The 18138-nt window shown below is 54.9% G+C and overlaps 6 protein-coding genes across 6 annotated transcripts; 3 read left to right on the forward strand and 3 right to left on the reverse strand.

Moving 5' to 3' along the window:
- Nucleotides 1-298: 298 nt before the first annotated feature.
- On the reverse strand, nt 299-1934 carry VTN31DRAFT_172 (uncharacterized protein; the record flags this gene model as incomplete). Its single annotated transcript, XM_069401808.1, has 9 exons — nt 299-355; nt 425-520; nt 568-891; nt 944-1196; nt 1246-1335; nt 1383-1468; nt 1527-1584; nt 1640-1797; nt 1857-1934. 9 exons carry the CDS (start codon nt 1932-1934, stop codon nt 299-301), a joined length of 1200 nt encoding a protein of 399 aa, XP_069263028.1.
- Nucleotides 1935-2990: 1056 nt separating this feature from the next.
- Nucleotides 2991-6947, forward strand: VTN31DRAFT_173 (uncharacterized protein; the record flags this gene model as incomplete). Its single annotated transcript, XM_069401819.1, has 5 exons — nt 2991-3157; nt 3229-3319; nt 3375-5918; nt 5972-6262; nt 6312-6947. The coding sequence occupies 5 exons, from the start codon at nt 2991-2993 to the stop codon at nt 6945-6947; spliced, it is 3729 nt and encodes a 1242-aa protein (XP_069263029.1).
- A 390-nt stretch (nt 6948-7337) lies between these two features.
- VTN31DRAFT_174 (uncharacterized protein) lies at nt 7338-8718 on the forward strand (the record flags this gene model as incomplete). The annotated part of the gene is made up of 2 exons (XM_069401830.1): nt 7338-7914; nt 7991-8718. The coding sequence occupies 2 exons, from the start codon at nt 7338-7340 to the stop codon at nt 8716-8718; spliced, it is 1305 nt and encodes a 434-aa protein (XP_069263030.1).
- A 1278-nt stretch (nt 8719-9996) lies between these two features.
- Nucleotides 9997-11071, reverse strand: VTN31DRAFT_175 (uncharacterized protein; the record flags this gene model as incomplete). Its single annotated transcript, XM_069401841.1, has 2 exons — nt 9997-10886; nt 10960-11071. The coding sequence occupies 2 exons, from the start codon at nt 11069-11071 to the stop codon at nt 9997-9999; spliced, it is 1002 nt and encodes a 333-aa protein (XP_069263031.1).
- A 152-nt stretch (nt 11072-11223) lies between these two features.
- On the reverse strand, nt 11224-11848 carry VTN31DRAFT_176 (uncharacterized protein; the record flags this gene model as incomplete). The annotated part of the gene is made up of 2 exons (XM_069401852.1): nt 11224-11355; nt 11426-11848. The coding sequence occupies 2 exons, from the start codon at nt 11846-11848 to the stop codon at nt 11224-11226; spliced, it is 555 nt and encodes a 184-aa protein (XP_069263032.1).
- A 2674-nt stretch (nt 11849-14522) lies between these two features.
- On the forward strand, nt 14523-18067 carry VTN31DRAFT_177 (uncharacterized protein; the record flags this gene model as incomplete). Its single annotated transcript, XM_069401863.1, has 3 exons — nt 14523-16233; nt 16281-17815; nt 17873-18067. The coding sequence occupies 3 exons, from the start codon at nt 14523-14525 to the stop codon at nt 18065-18067; spliced, it is 3441 nt and encodes a 1146-aa protein (XP_069263033.1).
- Between the last annotated feature and the right edge of the window lie 71 nt (nt 18068-18138).

Below are 18138 nucleotides of genomic sequence, written 5' to 3' on the forward strand. Positions count from 1 at the left end.
GCAGTGCTTCTGGACTAAACAAAATAACTCCCGCCTTATCAGGGAATTTCCGGTCACGCATCAAAACAAAACATTTCAAACGATTTCTACTTCACTTTCTATATTACCTAATGACTGTTTATCAAAGTGTCTTTGATGACATTCAGATTACATCGGATCACATCTTACTCATGAAAAATGCCATGTGGCCTTTACGCCGACAGACTCGAATGATGCCTGCACGATTTATGTGACAGATGCTGACAACACTTGCTAATGAAGACAAAGCCAACCTCCATGGCAATGCACATGATCTCTACTAGTAGCTCCGTGGCAGGTCCAGGGCCTTCTCGCTGACAAAGTTCAGGATCATCTCCTAAGTGCGGAGTTCCCGGTTAGTCGCGTCTCGTGACTTCGAGTTCAGACGAGAACCTGGTTTACTCACCCGGCTGACTGGTGCAATGCGAGGCACGAAACATTCGCGCAGATAGCGCTCGACATGGTATTCCTTCGCATACCCCATACCGCCGAGCGATAAAACCTGGCCGCCGTCAGCAATCTCCCCAACACCCCGGCCGGGAAACGTACTGCCCGCTCACACGCAGCAAACGCTGCCTCCGCCGCTAGGTACTTCGCAGAATTGCATGCAATGCCCACCGTCTGCGCCGGGATTGTCTTGTCTGTGAGGCTCTGGTCGTACAACCGGGCGGCATGGTAGGTCGCCAGTTTGGCCGCTTCGAGGTTCATGAACGCAGCGGCCAGGGGATGCTGGATTCCTTGGTTCTGGCCGATCGGTCGCCCAAAAACCACCCGTTCCCGGGCATACCGGACGGCCTTCTCGAGGGCCGCGTATCCCAGGCCCAGTGCTTCTCCGGCTAGCAGGCATCGCTCCGCGTTCATTCCGTGGAGCACCTGGTCACGGCTTTGTCAGCCCAGTCCTTTGTGCAGGAGTAGTAGACCATACAATCTTGAATCCCTGACCCTCTTCGCCGATCAGCGTATCCGCGGGGACGCGATACTGATCAAAGAATACCTCATTGGCATCCACCGCGCAGCCACCCATCTTCTTGATCTTCCGGAGCTCGAGCCCGGGCGCATCTCGATCAAAGTCAATGCAGAAAAGCGACAGCCCTTCAGACAGCTTCTTGCATTCTTCCACTGGCTTCGTGCGGGCCAGGAGCACCATTTTCTTCGCCACTTGGGCGTTGGTGATCCAACTACATCTGTCAATGGCAATTGCACAACTCATTAGGGATCAATGCTCACATTTTCTGGCCAGAAATGAGATATGAATCGCCATCTCGCACCGCCTGTGTGCGCAACTTCAGTGTTTCAAGACCCGTGTTCGGCTCGGTTCTTGTAACTGTCAGCTATGATTATGGCCTTGTTCGGTCTGGACTCACACTCCAAAGCAGGTTCGCATCTTGCCCTCAATCAGGGGCGTTAGCATGCGCATCTGCTGCTCAGGCGTGGCAAAAGCGGCAATGGGCTGATTTGCATCAGTTCATGCAATCCTTCTACCAGACGACAGCGGAATACTGACTCACCTGCGTCGCGTAAACATTGGCATGAATTGACTGTGCTCCGGCCATGCCTGCGCCACTCCTGGGTTGGCTATCAGCAGATGCCAAATGACTTTTCAGGAACCTTAGGTGCTTACTGCGCAATGGTCTGCATCATTATCGTGGCCTCTGAAATACCCAGACCCGCTCCTCCAAGCTCCTCCGGCAGAGCAATCCCAATCCACCCAGCCTTGGCCAACTCGGCATGGAGTTCATGGGGATACTCCCCGGTCTCATCACGTTCAGCCCAGTATTCCTGTCACTCGATATCAGTTCGCTCTGCGACATAGTTCCTCGGCCATTGAACCTACGTACGTCAGGGAACTGTGAGCAGATCTTTGAAATAGCATCTTTGACCATCAATTGGTTCTCCGTGAAAATGCTTGTATCCATGATTCTCCGTTGAGATGTCTGAGTAAACGCCCTCCTGGACCGCAGCGGCATCCCGATCAGCGATTGTACCCTGCGGCATGACTGTAGAGATGACCAGCCGGTGCAGCGTCCGCCAACTGCTCGAGTGATAGATGCCATCGTAGAAATGGCCATTTTACTGGAGTGTAAAACGCAGAGTTAACCAGCCACGTCTTCTCCAAGTCGTTCAAGATACAATAACCTGAGCTCGACAATGAGAGAAACAAAGCAAATCAACACATTGACAGGAGAAGCTGGTCGTTCCGTCTCGAAGCAATCAATACACTGCCGATTTGTCGGTGGCCCCAAGGAGCAGGATGACCGTGTCGAACCGGGCTACAGATAGCAGTTCCTCCCTTTGAGCACCGATATAACCTATTCTCAAGGTAAATCTCAGAATTAAGGACAAATTCTAGGAGTTGATCGAGTTAGGTACCTGACTACGGACGGACTGTCAGTTCAATTCGAGGCAGCTTGGAGCTTCACCTCGGCCTGATTGCCGAACGATGATTATCTAATCACAATAAACGGTCATGATTGGCAGAATACTGGTAGGCTAAACTACAATAGGCAACTATTTCTCGTACTTTGATTAGGCGGAGTGAAGATGAGCACAACCTGTCGTCTACCAACATAGGTTGGAAAGGATCAATCGTCGGCGTTCATAAGTACTGATGAATGTTGTCGCCTGCTGACTTTTGTCTGAATCGGCCTGCTCGATTGCCGGGGCCATCGCCATTTTCCACCCCATTGTCAAATCCTCCATTCGCGTCGATCACGTGACTTATCATACCTGACTAATCAGCTTAGCGCGTCCACTGTTTTGATTTGAACTCATGGACGCCTCGTCCATCCCTATCAACAGCCCGTTCGACAGCTCACCAACTCGGTTACATCACCAATGGCCTGAAACGCGAGACTTGCAGCTTGAACATTGGACCGTTACATTCATCGCTGTCGCGACCCGGTTGATCGGGTCCCGAATTTTGACCCCAACTTGGACATCGACGCGTTTGTTTATTACATTTTTCAACCACTATGGCGGCCAGGACCAAAGCCGTTGGCTCAGCGGCGTGGATCGCCGCCGAGAAGGAAAATGTCATAAATGTGGTCGAGCAGGAGGTGGAAGAAGTGCAGTTTCCGGTTATGCACGAGTTGGACTGGCTAAATGAGCATATGGCCGAGATCTTCTCGAGGGATCAATTGTACGTTGCATCCCTTTGAATGAATGCTGGCAGTGTTTGTGCGGGTTCTGTTGCTGACATGGGATGGCCAGTGACATGACGGAGGTTTTCAAAACTCCCGGGAAACTACGGGGAAAGACACCGCGTACCACGCGAAAACGAAACCCAGGCGAAGTTAGAGTGGTATGGTTCCTTTCCCTCCTTGTCTTGGAAAAGGTGTTCGCTGATGATTGAGTAGCCTCTTGGAGATGTGTTCTCGCCGAATTTGCAACTCAAGACGCCTCAAAAGAAAGAACATGCTACCGAGAAGTCTGTCGAAAACCCCAAGCCGAAGCCCGTTGAACGTTCTGTCGAGAAACCCGAGCTGAAACCCGTCGATCGCACGCAGAAGAAGGATGATCATCCCCCGGAGACTGTTGCCAACAACAAACTCAATTCATTTTCTACATACAACACGGATTCGGGCTACTATGGAAATCCGGATATGGATGACGAGGTTGTGATGGCTGGGACACAGGCTACGGAAACCAGCACGCAGCCGCTACCCGAAGAACATGAGGAAATGGAAGTGGACACGCACGACTTACAGAGCTCATCGCTCGATCGGACGACGGAAATTTCGTTTCACTCTGCCCAGGAGGAGCTTCGGCAACGTGCCGAAACCGTGGAGCCAGGGACCGCCAGCGAGAGGCAGGAGGAGAAGCCGAACGAGGAGACTCCACGTCCCACGGCACAAGAAAGTGCACAGCAGGCGCGACCTGTCTCTCCGGAGAATCCAGTGACGACGGAGGACCAACCCGCCGGTCCCGTCGAGTCAAAGGCAAATGACGTGGAAGATGGTCGATCGGACGACATTGGATCACCCTCTGACAACTCGACGCCCGATCGGCCGGTGGTCCGCAAGAAGAGCAGCCTCAGCTTTGCTTCGTTGCCAGCACGAGAGCCGCTGGTCACCAAGAAGAGCATAGGCCATCGCGTTTCTCGCGTTAGCCATGTTGAAGCCATCAAGACGAATGCTGTAGGACGCCAGAGCTACTTTAACAGCCAGATCGATGCAATTAAAGTGGGAACTGGACGCGAAGCCCCAAGAGCAGGCGACGATAAAACAGATCCGGAGAGAAAGAACAGTGATCCATTTGACGATGATTCCGACATGGGCATGTCTACGACCAAGCTTCAAAAGTCGTCGACTCAGAGGCTCCATGAGAAGATCAGCATGCTTGGTAAATCTCAACCGGGAAGAACCAAATCGATTTTGGGGGTGTCCCGTACATCAACCTCACAGGTTGTTTACCCCGAACTCCCGAATACCAAGTCGGAAACATCAAGTCGTGAATCGCGCGCTACGCCAGCACCTGAGTCGACAAGCCAGGAGGATTGGATCAAGCCATTGGGGTCTCCTCTCAAGGCCAACATTCCCAGGAGCCAAACTGTCGACGTATTTGGGCGCACCGGTGACCACAATCTGGATGCGGGTAGGGAGATTCCGAAGTCGCAACGGCCGCAGACTGCCGGTGAACCTCGCAATGAGGGCTCGCCATTCCTCAAGAGCCCATTCTCCCGTTCGGCTCACACCAAGATCGCATCCGAGCCCGAGTCACCTTCGCCAGAACGTAGCGAAAATCCCGCGTCTCCGGCGTCCAAGGCGGCCACCTCATCTGTAACGCCGTCTCCGAGGCGGTTGGATGCCGCTCTCAGCGGGCCAAAAGCTAAATTCCAGTCCCTGATGAAAACGGCAAAGGGACTGTTCATGAGCAGTGCCAGTATCTCGGCGGCGGCGAAGTTGGAGTCGTCACCAAGCGCTCCCCGCCGCTCACCAAGCCCTGGCAAGGACTCCGTGGCCAGTGCCTCGTCTCTCCGACAATCACCCTTGAGGGAATCTCCTAGCCCTCAAAAGCTTCCCACACAAAGCCACAGTGATGCAGAATTGAGTAGAGCCGAGCAGGATCACGAGCGCAGGCTGCAAGAGCCGCCTGCGCGGGTGCTAGAAAAGGAAAGGCCGGCTACAGCTCAAGACCCTGAGCCCGTGGTGGACAGAACTCCCGCCTCAGGTTCCAAGGTCTCCGAGAAGAAGGTCCCGCTCCCGACTCCATCTCTCAAGTCTAGCCCGGCCAAGGGCCAGAATTCGCAGACGCAGAGTACCGGTCTGGACTCGGCGACGAAGTCGTCAACGGCACGTCCCGCCGCTGCTCGTCAACCGCCTCGGCCCTCCAAAGCTCACGAGCGTCGGCTTGTCAAACCCACGAGGGAGGCGGTTCAGAAGCCCAAGCCGCAACCTGTATCGATCCGAGTGGGCAGCACGCTTTCTCGGATGCCATTGACGACCGTCTCTCTGTCATCGAGTGTTCAGGAGCAGGTCAATCTTGCTCCAACGCCAGCGCCAGCACCAGCGCCGGCATCGTCGTCCGCGCCTGTGCCAACACCGTCGAAACAACCGACTCTGGCTAAAAAGGCGAGCTCCTCGTCTTTGCAAACAGCGGCATCAAACAGTAGCCTCAAGTCTTCAGCGTCGAGCCAGTCGCAGCGAAAGGCTCAAGTTGCAGCTGCGGAGAAGAGGAAGCAGGAGGAGCGGGAAGCGGCGCTGCGCAGAGAAGAACAAAAGAAGCGAGCAGCGCAACAGCAGAGGCAACAAGAGGAGGCACGTCGACAGGAACGAGAACGGTCGGTGCCTGAAGACCCGAAAAGGGCCGCACAACGGCAGGCGATTGACCAGCGGAGAATGGAGAACGCGCGCCGCACGGAAAGACAGGGGAGCCAACCCCCGAGGACGGCTAATGAGACGGTAAGTCAGATTGTCCTATCGCGTCTACGACGACTGGCAAGCTAATTGCGCAGAACCTGGGCTCGCAACAAGACAAGGCGGCAGTGCCGGCTCGGCCTCCATCACGACTGGGATCTGGGCAGCCTCTCAACCGATCTGTGAACCACCCGCCGGTGAACCCTGCCAAACCAGCAAAACGCGCTCTAGATGACGAATCACAGCGTGGTCCAGGTGCAATGACTGCCCACGGAAGCGATTTTACGACTGATTCGAAGAGGAGGAAGACCGAGGATGAGTACAATCCTCCTCCAACGGGCAAGTCGCATATGGCACCACCGATCCGCCAGCCATCTAGTATCAGAAAGGTAATCCTCGTCTGTTTTTGGCACGATGCAGTGGGTTGACCAGCTACAGGAATCCTACAAGCCTTCGATCCTCAGTCAGAACTACCCTCAGGCGCCGCCGCCGGCCGCCCATCACCAGCCAGCGTCGTCCGCGTACAGGGCTGCTCAACCGGCGCCGTACCCGACGCAGCACGCCAGCGCGGCGCCTCCTCAGCGACCTGCTCACCCAATGGATATGGCCAAATACGCCACTGGAAAGATTCCCTTCGCTGAGGCTCCTAATCCGCAACCCGCTGCGGCTCACAAAACGCCAGGCCAGAGCCAACCGCGCATGGCGCCGGCCAAGTCCTCCCCGCAGTACCCCAACGGCGAGAACATCCATCTTCCGGAGATTAACACGGACAGTGAGGACTCGGATTCGGACAACGATATGCTCCCCTGCGCCTCCTGGGCGCAGCCGGAGGAGCTGAATCGGATCCTACGCGAACAGGAAGGCGTTTCGACCGAGGAGATCTTTGGACCGATTGCACCATTCTCGCTGGAGGAGGCGTTCAAGTCGGACAAGAAGGTCAAGAAGTACCGCAACCGTACCAGCAGCGCCAACTGGGCTGCGGGCGACGGACTGACGCAGGAGGAGATTGCCGAAGATAATGCAGCGCGCCAGCGACTCCGGCAATTGGGAGGGTGGTCATACGATGCATTTTGAGCGGTTGGGTTTTGTTTTGGGGGTTGTGTTATGGGCATTGGGAGTTGGGCGTTGTGTTGTTTACTGGTAGATTGGTTTGGATTGTAATACATTACATGACTTGCATGGTTCAGGATCTTGCATTGTCTACTCAAATTGGACGCAGATTTCGACCGAGACTTGAACAACTTAAGTTCAGAAATGGCTACTTCGATGATATCATTGTTTGCACTGTTTGTCATCAGTTATCCGTTCGGGGTTTTTTTTTTTTTTTTTTTTTTTTTTGTTTTCGAGCAGATGGAAGTTCAGAACAATCGAAGCGGGATTTCGATTTGCATATCGTTCAATTTTCTTTTTCTTTTTCGAGTCATGTGTTCATAGAATTGACGGATAAGCAGGCTACCTAACACAATGGGCAAGATCGAAGAGCTTCCCGACGACTTTGATGAGTCTCTCGATTTGAGCAAGTCCACGCCGACATCAACCACAGACGATGGTCAGAATGATTGCTCAGCAGCACCGAAGCCCGCGCCCGAGGCGCCGTTCCCCATTGACCGCTCAAAAGCCCAACCCGCGGACCCGATGGCCCCGGAGCTGCCACCGGCGATGGCGTCCGTCCGCTCACACTCGACCCAGGAACTTGCGGACATGATGAAGAAGACGCCGCTGTTCATGACGGACATCAACGACGCCGGGGATGACGAGGAGGCGAACAACATGCTCGACGCGATCCGTGCACTGCAGCACGAGGGCACCCGCGGCGAGGTCGCGCTCAATTTCCGCGAACAGGGGAACGAGGCGGCCAAGGCGAAGGATTGGAAGAACGCCAAGGAGTATTATGACAAGGGCCTGGCGGTGCTGAATGTGAAGCCTGGGTCGAAGCAGGATAAGTGGGAGAAGCCCAAGGATGAGAAGGAGGAGGAGCGGATGCAGAGGGAGGCGCGCGAGGCGTGTCTGATTAATCGGGCGTTGTGTAATCTGGAGCTGAGTAGGGTTATTCTTCTTCATTTGTTACTGCTGCCCGTGCGAGGTCTCGGGCTAATCTGGGATTCTTCTTTGGCTAGAGAATTATCGCTCTACGACGCTCGACTGCGCGGCAGTACTGAAATTGAATCCGCGCAACGTCAAGGCCTACTACCGGTCTGCGTCCGCGTTGTTAGCATTGGACAAGATCGAGGAGGCTCAGGACGCGGCGTCGCGGGGGCTTGCCGTTGATCCGTCCAACACGGCGCTGAAGCGGCTCACTGAGAGGATCGCCGAACGCAAAGCGGTGCTCGACCGCATCGCTGCACGGAAGCGGGAGGAGGGGGAGCGACGACAAAAGGAGCAGCATCTCCTGCGCACCGCGCTCCGGGCCCGCTCGATCCGGGTGCGCCGCACCGAACAGCCACCGGACCTGCAGGGCGCCAAAGTCCATCTCTCCCCAGACCCTCTCTCCCCCGAAAGCACGCTCTGTTTCCCGAGCATGATCCTCTACCCACTCCAAGCGCAGACAGATTTCATCCAGGCTTTCTCGGAATCTGACCGCTTGCTCGACCATTTCCGGGACTACCTGCTCCCGCCGCCGTGGGACACCCGCGGTGCGTACCAGCCCGAGAAGGTCGATTGCTACATGGAGACGGTCACCGGCGGGCTCATCAAGGTGGGCAAGAAGGTGCCCCTACTTCAAATCCTGTCGGGGGGTAAGGTGGAGGTGGTTGACGATATGGTGAAGATCATCGTGGTTCCGACAGTAGAGGCATCGCGGTTTATTGAGGACTTTAAGGCGCGCAAAGCCGGTGCAAATCAATGAACGATATCTGGGAATAACTATACTCTGTACAATATTAGTCCCGAGTGCCGGATAGCGGGCTGCCAGAAACGGCATCGGACGAGTCGCGAAGGCGCGTCCGGACCAGGTCAGGACATCTTCAAGGGCCTCAAACTCGCCACACACAAACTGGAAATCGTAATTAATTGCAGAGTACGAAATCTGGAACCTGCTGCCTGCAGAATGGCATGGTCAAATTTAGAATTAAAAAAGGTCGTTTTTTGCGGTCATTTCTCATGTTCTTCACTTGTTTGCTCCGTTCCCGATTCACCGACCCGTTTTTTTCATTCTGCTCAGTAGCGCTCATTTCTGAATCAATTCGAGCCAAACTTAAAAGGTCCATAGTCAAATGGCTTAAGAATAGCTGGCGAAATTTTGAAGAGTAAACTTGCTGTTTTGGTGGAGTTATCTTGGATTTTGTTCAGAATGCTGATGTGTTAGTCGCCATTACGTTAGGTCGGCTAGCACCCCCGATTGGGCCGATTCACTTCTTTACCTAAAAATTAATATCCCTACCTATTACACACTCTATCCGTGAGCCATTGTCAGTTGTTAAATGTTACTACCAACTCCTTCTATCTTTTCATTCAAGTCGATCAAAACTATTTGCTCATCCAATCCTCAGAATCGTCAAGTCCTGCTTCGTGATATGGGTTCTTATACCATTCGTCGGCAGGGATGGCACGACCTGACTCGAGGTAAATAAAACTTGGTGAGAGCTTCATTCAGCGCTAGGGAGAGATTCAGTAAGCATATGCTGTGCTATAACCAATCGAACGCACCAGTCAAGGACATAGGATATGATGGTTGAAGGGTGAATCGAGATTCGTATTCACGGAAAAGAGTCAACGAGCTTGGGATGGGTGTCCCTAAATCAAGTTGCCAGTTAAATACATTTGGTCTCAAGAGGGATCGGGGCCTCCAAGTAGCGCTGGTACCAATCATGGAGCACATGCATCAACACTCACTCGATACCATGATATGATAAGGCCAAAAGGAACCAGCAGAATCTGGATAATCTCGTATACGGCGTTTGAGCAGAGAGGAACGAAACCTGAGACAAAAGACCAAGTACTTCGGGTCCCATGTTAGTCTGATTACCAGAAGGTCAACCGGATGCTGAACAAATTCCAAAGAGTAACTTCAAGCCAAACAATATGAAGTTGCCAAGGGCATCGACTCCAATTTCCCAAAAGGACAGACAAAGCGAACCGCGAAAGGTGTGTAGAGTTAGAGGCATACACAATATCTACACCAGTATCAGTAAATCAGTGCAAGCTCATCAAGTCTCTTTCGAAGGTTCTCGAGATCCCCTTTGCGCTGATCGAATCTGGCTTTCGCTTCCTCGTACTCCTCATGGCTCACCCAGCCATCTTTTCCCAAAAGCTCCAAGCGAAGACTCTCGAATTGATTGAACACTTTTGCCCACTCTTCCGCGGCTTCTCGGGCTTTGATCATCTGTTCCTTGGTGAAGCGAATTGGACATTCGACTTCGAGCTTCCGTTTCGCCGAGATCAAGTGCCATTTCTCATAAATTTGCATCAGAACCTTTCGCAGAGGTACTGGACCCACGATGGAAGTCTGGCTGACGATATCGAATATGAAAGAAGAAGGGTCGTTCTCGTTTCTCATAATGTCCATTGCCATGATAGGATTTGGATTGAACTTCCTTGATACGATCTCGTAAAATTTCTTGAGTCGGATACGAGAATGCTGGCGTTTAGCTTCCTCTTGCTCCTCTGGAGTGAAGGTGTCGAAATCATCGGGAAGCCGTGGCTGAACTGCGCCCCGTGGATATGGATCCGAGCAATCGAACACGAGAGTGAACCGAGCTTGCAAGAACAACGGGGAGATATATACAGCCTGCCAATCAATAATGCCCGTTATTCTGCTCGGATCCGCATCATCGACAAATATGTTATCTCCATGAAGATCGTGATGCCACAGGACGGCCGACAGGATCCTCTCTGGCGGCAAGATGTAGGGGAGGACACGGAGATAACTTCCAAGGAGTCGAATTTGTTCTGTGCGCGATGCACCAGATCTAGTCGAAAGCATCGAATCGATTCCAGCTTCCCGGAACGTGGGGTTTCGAGAACAAACAATCTCACGCTCAGAAATGGCAGAGAGATACTCCATCGGCGTTTTCGCTGAATCCAGGCCACATTCATGCATGTTAACTCCTGACTCATTGTCACTGGAAAATGAACAAGGATTACTTACAAGGTCCTCGCTCCAACTCAAGTTCTTTCAGTTCATCAACCCAAAGAGACCGCTCAGTTGTAGGTCCGATAACAAACCTTCGGAAAGCCTCCGTGTCGGAATGTTTAGACATACAGTATCCGCATCAATGATATCCAAGCCGCTGGGATGGAAGCTCCGATGATACAGGCTTCCATAGCCCGCGAACTTCATTGTCGAAATCTTACTCTCTATCCACACTACACTTTTGACCGAATCGAATCGCTGCGTCTCGGACATGGTAGATCAAACTTGGCTGAGTTGGAGCCCTTTCACCTTCTCCATGAGTATGTACTCAGCACCCACTGGGTTTGGTTGCTCTGAAGATATACTCCAATCGATCACTTCGGGTACTGGTATTTCGAGAATGTTTCGAAGCTAGCGGCATTATTGACACCACAGCTAGATTAGCGATATCCATCATGTGAAGGGATGACATCCAACATACAAAGTCTAAAGTAGCAACTTCACTTGCAACTACGTAGCGTGAAGGTCCAGCGTTTGGATTGGGGATCCTGGCGAGGATCTCTCGGCCATCTTCCATTCGCAATGAGAAGACCTTGTTGTAAAGTCCTTCGAGGAGCTTTCTTATCTGTGAGCAACGAGAGCCAAGTTTCGTTGCGGCCAGGTTTTTGAGTGCGTCGATATCAAACGTGATATATCGCCTTTCAAGTTGGAGTTGCTCATCATGTAACCAGCGCCCGGATGTATATTGGAAAAAAGACTCATCGTCCTGGCTTGCTTTGGAAGTGCTGCTGGAGGTTGACAAACCCTGAACGAGAGGTTGCCTGGCCAAGAATACGTTCTTCCACCTCTCACCTGCATGAACAAGGGGCCTTAATGGGGTGCAAATTTTGTCGGAGACTTTCATGGTTGTGAGAAGTCGTTGTCATTGCGAGGAACGAGACGACTTGAATTTCAAAATGCAGTGCAGAGGAGCTGAAGCTACGAGCCATGTAGGGAAGTTCATTAATGTATGCGATTCATCAGATTATACTGTACTATTCAACAAATGAAGCTACCTACATAACCTATCCCTGGATTCCTGCGGAGCGTTCGGGAGCAACTTTGGACAGCGCTAACTTAGTAACCTAGTGCGTGCAGGAGCCTTGGACCCTTGGCGAACCAGGTGCTTAGTCAGCACCATATACGCCACTCACCGCCAGACTGGGCCCATTCGCGGATTTGGACCAATCGGAGGGCGCAGAAAGGCTTTTCCTGATCTTCTTCTCCACTGGTCAATAATAAACTCCCCGGGCTCCCGTGCTCAGATCACGCCCTCATCCCGAGTCCACAGCAAAAGGAGGAGTCCATAGGGGCATATCGAACGATTAGACAGCAGGAAAAACCATGAATCCCCCCACCGGCTATCCCGCCCAGAATCCGCCAAACCCCATGCTGGCCGCCTACGCGAACCAACAGCAGCCCTTTTATGGCGGCCCCGTGCCGGGATATCCCCAGGCCATGCAGCAGACGGCCGCCGTTTCGCTGCCCCAAGAGGCTTTTCACCACGCCCATCCGATGCCGACCATGTCCTCCATGTCCCTGCCCCTGCAGGCCACTACGGGGCCGATGGTGCCCGCAACCAGTCTGCCTGGTGAGTGCCATGGCCACCGCACCCTCCCATTGGAGTGATTTCGATGGATTGCAGCGGGAAACAGAAGGATTGAAGGGTTAAATTCATCGATTCGTGGCTATGCATGAGGCTAATGTGTAATTTCCTGCCAGGTGTTCCCGCCAACCACGCTTCGTTTGGCATGAATGCCACCTCTTCGCCCTTTCCGCCTGCCTCCATGCCTGCGACCATCGCGACCGATCTATCGATGCCGCCTACCACCCAGAATATGACTGCGGCCATGACGCCGCAACCGCAACAGCCACAGCAGCCGCAGCAAGCGCCGCAGCAACAACAGCAGCAGCAGCAGCAGCAGCAGCAGCAGGCGACACGACACGTACACGACGTACGACGACGACACACAACGACTGTCTCAAGCCATGCATTGACCTTTCTGACACGAAGTCCAGCGTTAATAGTTCCCCATGACGGAGTATATTAAAGACCCCGATAACCCCGAGACAGCAATCAACAATGGCTGGAAGGTCATCACGTACCCGAAGGAGCAAGTGGACGGGGAAAGGAAGAACGATCCCTCAGACTTGGTCACGGCGGATGGAATGGATCAAGAGGCTGGCAATGAAGGGGGTGATGCTGAGCCGCAACAACAACAACAACAACAACAACAACAACAACAACAACAACAACAACAACAACAACAACAACAACAACAACAACAACAACAACAACAACAACAACAACAACAACAACAACAACAACGGCGGTCGCAGACGCCAGCTGGCGCCGCGGCTGCTGCTGCTGCCGCCATGGCCTCGCCGCAGACCCAGGCCGCCATCGCAAGGGAGCGCGCGCGTATCGCGACCCTGCTCGACATTAACTCGGTTCTGTTGCAGGAAGTCATCAAGCTCCAGGCTGACGGCAAGGGCGGCGCGGTCGTGAACACCTCGCCAAAGGAGCAGCAACAACAACAACAACAGCAGCAGCAGCAGCAGCAGCAGCAGCAGGGCGGCGCGCCGACAGAAGGTCAGCAGACGCCCAGCCCGGAGTTCATCGACTGCATGCGCCGGTTGCAGGCGAACTTGGGCTACCTCGCGTCCATTGCTGACCGCCACAAGAAGCCCGGCGGGGTGCCGCCGGCCCCGGCCATCTTGACCCCGCCGCCGACGCTACCAAGCCTCAAGGAGCCCTACGCGAAGCTGAACGAGCTCTTCCGTGGTGTCGTGCCCGCTCAGCAACAGCTGCGCCCTGTTATGACCTCGGCGCCTGTCTCGGCTCCAGTTCCGGCCCAAGCTCAACCGCAAGCTGCAACAGATAACGGGGCTTGAAAAACAAAGGCTGTGCATTGAATCCAGTGTATTAGCAGGATCTACTTATACTCCTGCATTTACTGCTCGACGTGGACGTGCTCCTCGAGCTTGACGCCAGGAGTCTCTACAAGACAGTGCTCGACAGGCGGGATCGCCTGAACCAGCCCAGGATGCGATCAGCCGGAACCCGCCGATCGTCGCCGAGCCATTGTCGCACCAAGGTCGAGTTTGTGCACCGTTACGCTCAATGAACTGCCGCGAGCGGGCCATTGGAGGAATTGGTCTGGATCGTAGATTTGGTCATAGTGCGACTCGACTAGCGAACAGAGATTGTCATCTTCTTATTGTCTGCACCATCTTGTAGGCAAGCGGTAGAAACGGCATCATTCTTTATTCTGTACAAGGCCTGAGATGCAATTTCATCTCTCTAGACATTCTTCGTGTCTGACTCTCGAAGCTTTGTCCTGATTCCGGGCATCGACTCCAAAGGTCCGCGTTCAAGGTTCAGGGACCCAGACCCAGTCATGGTTATTATCATTTTTTCATTTTCTTCCCTACATCAGTTTCTACAACCACAACTTTCCCTTTTTCTTTTCCCCGATTATATCCTTGAATCCTCCACCAATCGGGGAGGGCTCTATCCCTGAGTGTCCTTCTGGTGGATGTGCTGCGTCGCATTTTGGGCACGCAGACCGGGCCTCCTGCACTCCGCCTTCAGCCCAGCAGCTCTGCTCCGACGACACTGCTCCTTCGCGACGCCTTCGATTATTCGATCATACGGGTCGTCGCCGGTTTACGACGGATTTTGGTTACGCCCACCCGAGTCATTCCCTTTTGCGTGGTTTCCCCCGCTCCGTCGTCCGCCGGACAGTGCCGTTTTTCGACGTGGTTTCGCAACCGCTACGATGGATCTACCCGGAGACCCGGCTCGCGTAAAGCGAAAACATAGCCCCGACGCCGGCTCGGATCGCCCGGCAAAGCACCTGCGGCCAGACGGGGACGCGGCCGGACTGACCCCGGGGTCCAGCGACGCGACGACGCCTGCCACCGCCGCCAACGGCGTCAGGTACGACATGGAAGGCCATGACGAGCCGGACGAACTGGACGCCTCCGGCGAGGACAGCGACATGGACAATGTCGGGCCAATGCTGTCCGTCGGCGCGGCCCAAGCAGCCGACTCGCCCGAGTGGCAGGCCACCATCGAGTCGGTTGTCAAGAGCGTCGTCTCGATCCATTTCTGCCAGACCTGCTCGTTCGACACGGAGTTGTCCATGTCCAGCCAGGCGACTGGGTTTGTCGTCGATGCCGAACGCGGAATCATCCTGACCAACCGACATGTGGTCTGCTCGGGCCCGTTCTGGGGGTATTGCATCTTTGACAACCACGAGGAGTGCGACGTGCGCCCCATCTACCGGGACCCCGTCCATGACTTTGGGTTTCTGAAGTTCGACCCCAAGGCGATCAAATACATGAAGCTCACGGAGCTCAAGCTCAACCCCAAGGCTGCCAAGGTCGGCGTGGAAATCCGGGTCGTGGGTAACGACGCCGGCGAGAAGCTCAGCATTCTGTCCGGTGTAATCAGCCGTCTGGACCGCAATGCGCCCGACTACGGCGATGGGTACAGCGACTTCAACACCAACTACATCCAGGCCGCCGCGGCCGCCAGTGGCGGCAGCTCCGGCAGTCCCGTGGTGAACATTGACGGGGAAGCCGTTGCTCTGCAGGCCGGCGGGCGCGCGGACGGCGCCGCGACGGACTACTTCCTGCCGCTGGATCGGCCGCTGCGGGCGCTGGAGTGCATCCGGCGCGGCGAGCCCGTGACGCGTGGCACCATCCAGACGCAATGGATGATCAAGCCTTTTGACGAGTGCCGGCGGCTCGGGCTGACGCCCGAGTGGGAGTCGACCGTGCGGAAAATGGCACCCAACGAGACGGGGATGCTTGTTGCGGAGATCGTGCTGCCCGAGGGTCCCGCCGACGGCAAGCTGCGGGAAGGCGACGTCCTGCTCAAAGTCAACGGCGAGCTGCTGACGCAGTTCGTGCGACTAGACGATATTCTCGACTCGAATGTCGGCAAGAAGGTGGAGCTGCTCGTCCAGCGCGGCGGGCAGGACGTCGAGGTGGAGTGCGAGGTTGGAGATTTGCACGCCATCACGCCGGATCGCTTTGTGACCGTGGCGGGAGGGACGTTCCATGATCTGTCCTACCAGCAGGCCCGGCTGTATGCCATTGCGGTCAAGGGGGTGTATGTCTGCGAGGCAGCCGGCTCGTTCAAACTGGAGAATACGCTGTCCGGCTGGATCATTGATTCAGTGGACAAGCGACCGACTCGAAATCTACAAGAGTTTATCGATGTTATGAAAACAATACCTGGTTTGTTCCCTGCTTGGTTGGTTTGGCCGCCTATCTAACTTTGATAGACCGTGCAAGAGTGGTCATCTCCTACAGACATATCAGGGATCTGCACACCCGGGGGACGAGCATTATCTACGTTGATCGCCATTGGCATCCAAAAATGTCGCTTGCCATACGCAACGACGAGACCGGGCTGTGGGATTTCAAGGACATCGCCGAGCCCATCCCCGCAGAGCCACCTGTGCCCCGCGAAGCGGATTTCATCCAGCTGGATGGGATCAACCCGCCTACGGCGGCGGAGATTGTGCGGAGCTTCGTGCGGGTGTCGTGCACGATGCCGCTCAAGATCGACGGGTTCCCGCAGTCGAAGAAGACGGGGTACGGGTTGGTGATTGACGCGGAGAAAGGGCTGGTGGTAGTGTCGCGGGCGATCCTGCCGTACGACCTGTGCGACATCTCTCTCACGTTCGCGGACTCGATCATTGTGTCGGGTAAAGTGGTGTTTATGCACCCGCTGCAAAACTACGCAATCGTGCAGTACGATCCGAGCCTGGTGAAGGCGCCTGTAAAGAGCGCGCGGCTGAGCACCGAGGAAGTGAAGCAGGGCCAGGATGTGATCTTTGTCGGGTATAACCACAACCTGCGGATCGTGGTGGCCAAGACAGTGGTGACGGACATCACCACGGTGGCGATCCCCGCGAACGCGTCCGCGCCGCGGTATCGGGCGATCAACCTGGACGCGATCACGGTGGACACGGGGCTGAGCAGCCAGTGCACGAACGGTGTGCTGCTGGGGCCCGACGGCGTCGTGCAGGCGCTGTGGCTCAATTACCTGGGAGAGCGGACGGCCAACTCGCACAAGGACGTCGAGTACCATTTGGGACTGGGCACGCCGTCGCTGCTGCCCATCATCCGCAAGATCCAGCAGGGCGAAATCCCGAAGCTGCGGATCCTCAACATGGAGAGTTACGTGATCCAGATGAGCCAGGCACGCATCATGGGCGTGTCGGAAGAATGGATCCGCCGCGTGACGGCCGCCAACCCGTCGCGGCACCAGCTGTTCATGGTGCGCAAGGTGGACGCACCGGCCTCATCCTCACAACCTCCACCTTCAGCAGACGACGATTCCGAGGGCTTCAAGGACGGCGACATCATCCTGACCCTCAACGACAAACTCATCACACGCGTGTCGGAATTCGACGTGATGTACGACCACGGGACCCTGGACGCCCTTGTCGTGCGCAACGGCCAGGAGAAGCGCATCCGCGTGCACACCGTGCCCACGGAAGACCTTGAAACCACCCGCGCGGTGGTATTCTGCGGCGCGGTGCTGCAAAAGCCGCACCACGCCGTGCGCCAGCAGATTTCGCAGCTGCACAGCGACATCTACGTCAGCGCGCGCAGCCGCGGCTCCCCCGCGTACCAGTACAACCTCTCGCCGACAAACTTCGTCACCGCCGTGAACGGCGTCGAGACGCGCGACCTGGATAGCTTTGTGCGCGAGGTGCGCAAGATTCCAGATAATACGTACTTCCGCCTCCGCGCGGTCACGTTCGACAATGTGCCGTGGGTGGTGACGATGAAGAAGAACGATCACTACGTAAGTCGTTTCCCCTCTTCCCTTTCCACGTGGGCAGTATTGAATAGTATGCAATAGTTCCCCATGACGGAGTATATTAAAGACCCCGATAACCCCGAGACAGCAATCAACAATGGCTGGAAGGTCATCACGTACCCGAAGGAGCAAGTGGACGGGGAAAGGAAGAACGATCCCTCAGACTTGGTCACGGCGGATGGAATGGATCAAGAGGCTGGCAATGAAGGGGGTGATGCTGAGCCGGAGAGAAGATAAAGAAACCACTTGTATATATAGCTACTATATACCGTCCTATTTAATGAGTGGCTAGGGTAGGGAGTCATGAT

This window comes from Thermomyces dupontii (genome assembly GCF_041956625.1).
Source record: "Thermomyces dupontii strain NRRL 2155 unplaced genomic scaffold VTN31scaffold_1, whole genome shotgun sequence".
Classification (NCBI taxonomy): Eukaryota; Fungi; Ascomycota; class Eurotiomycetes; order Eurotiales; family Trichocomaceae; genus Thermomyces; species Thermomyces dupontii.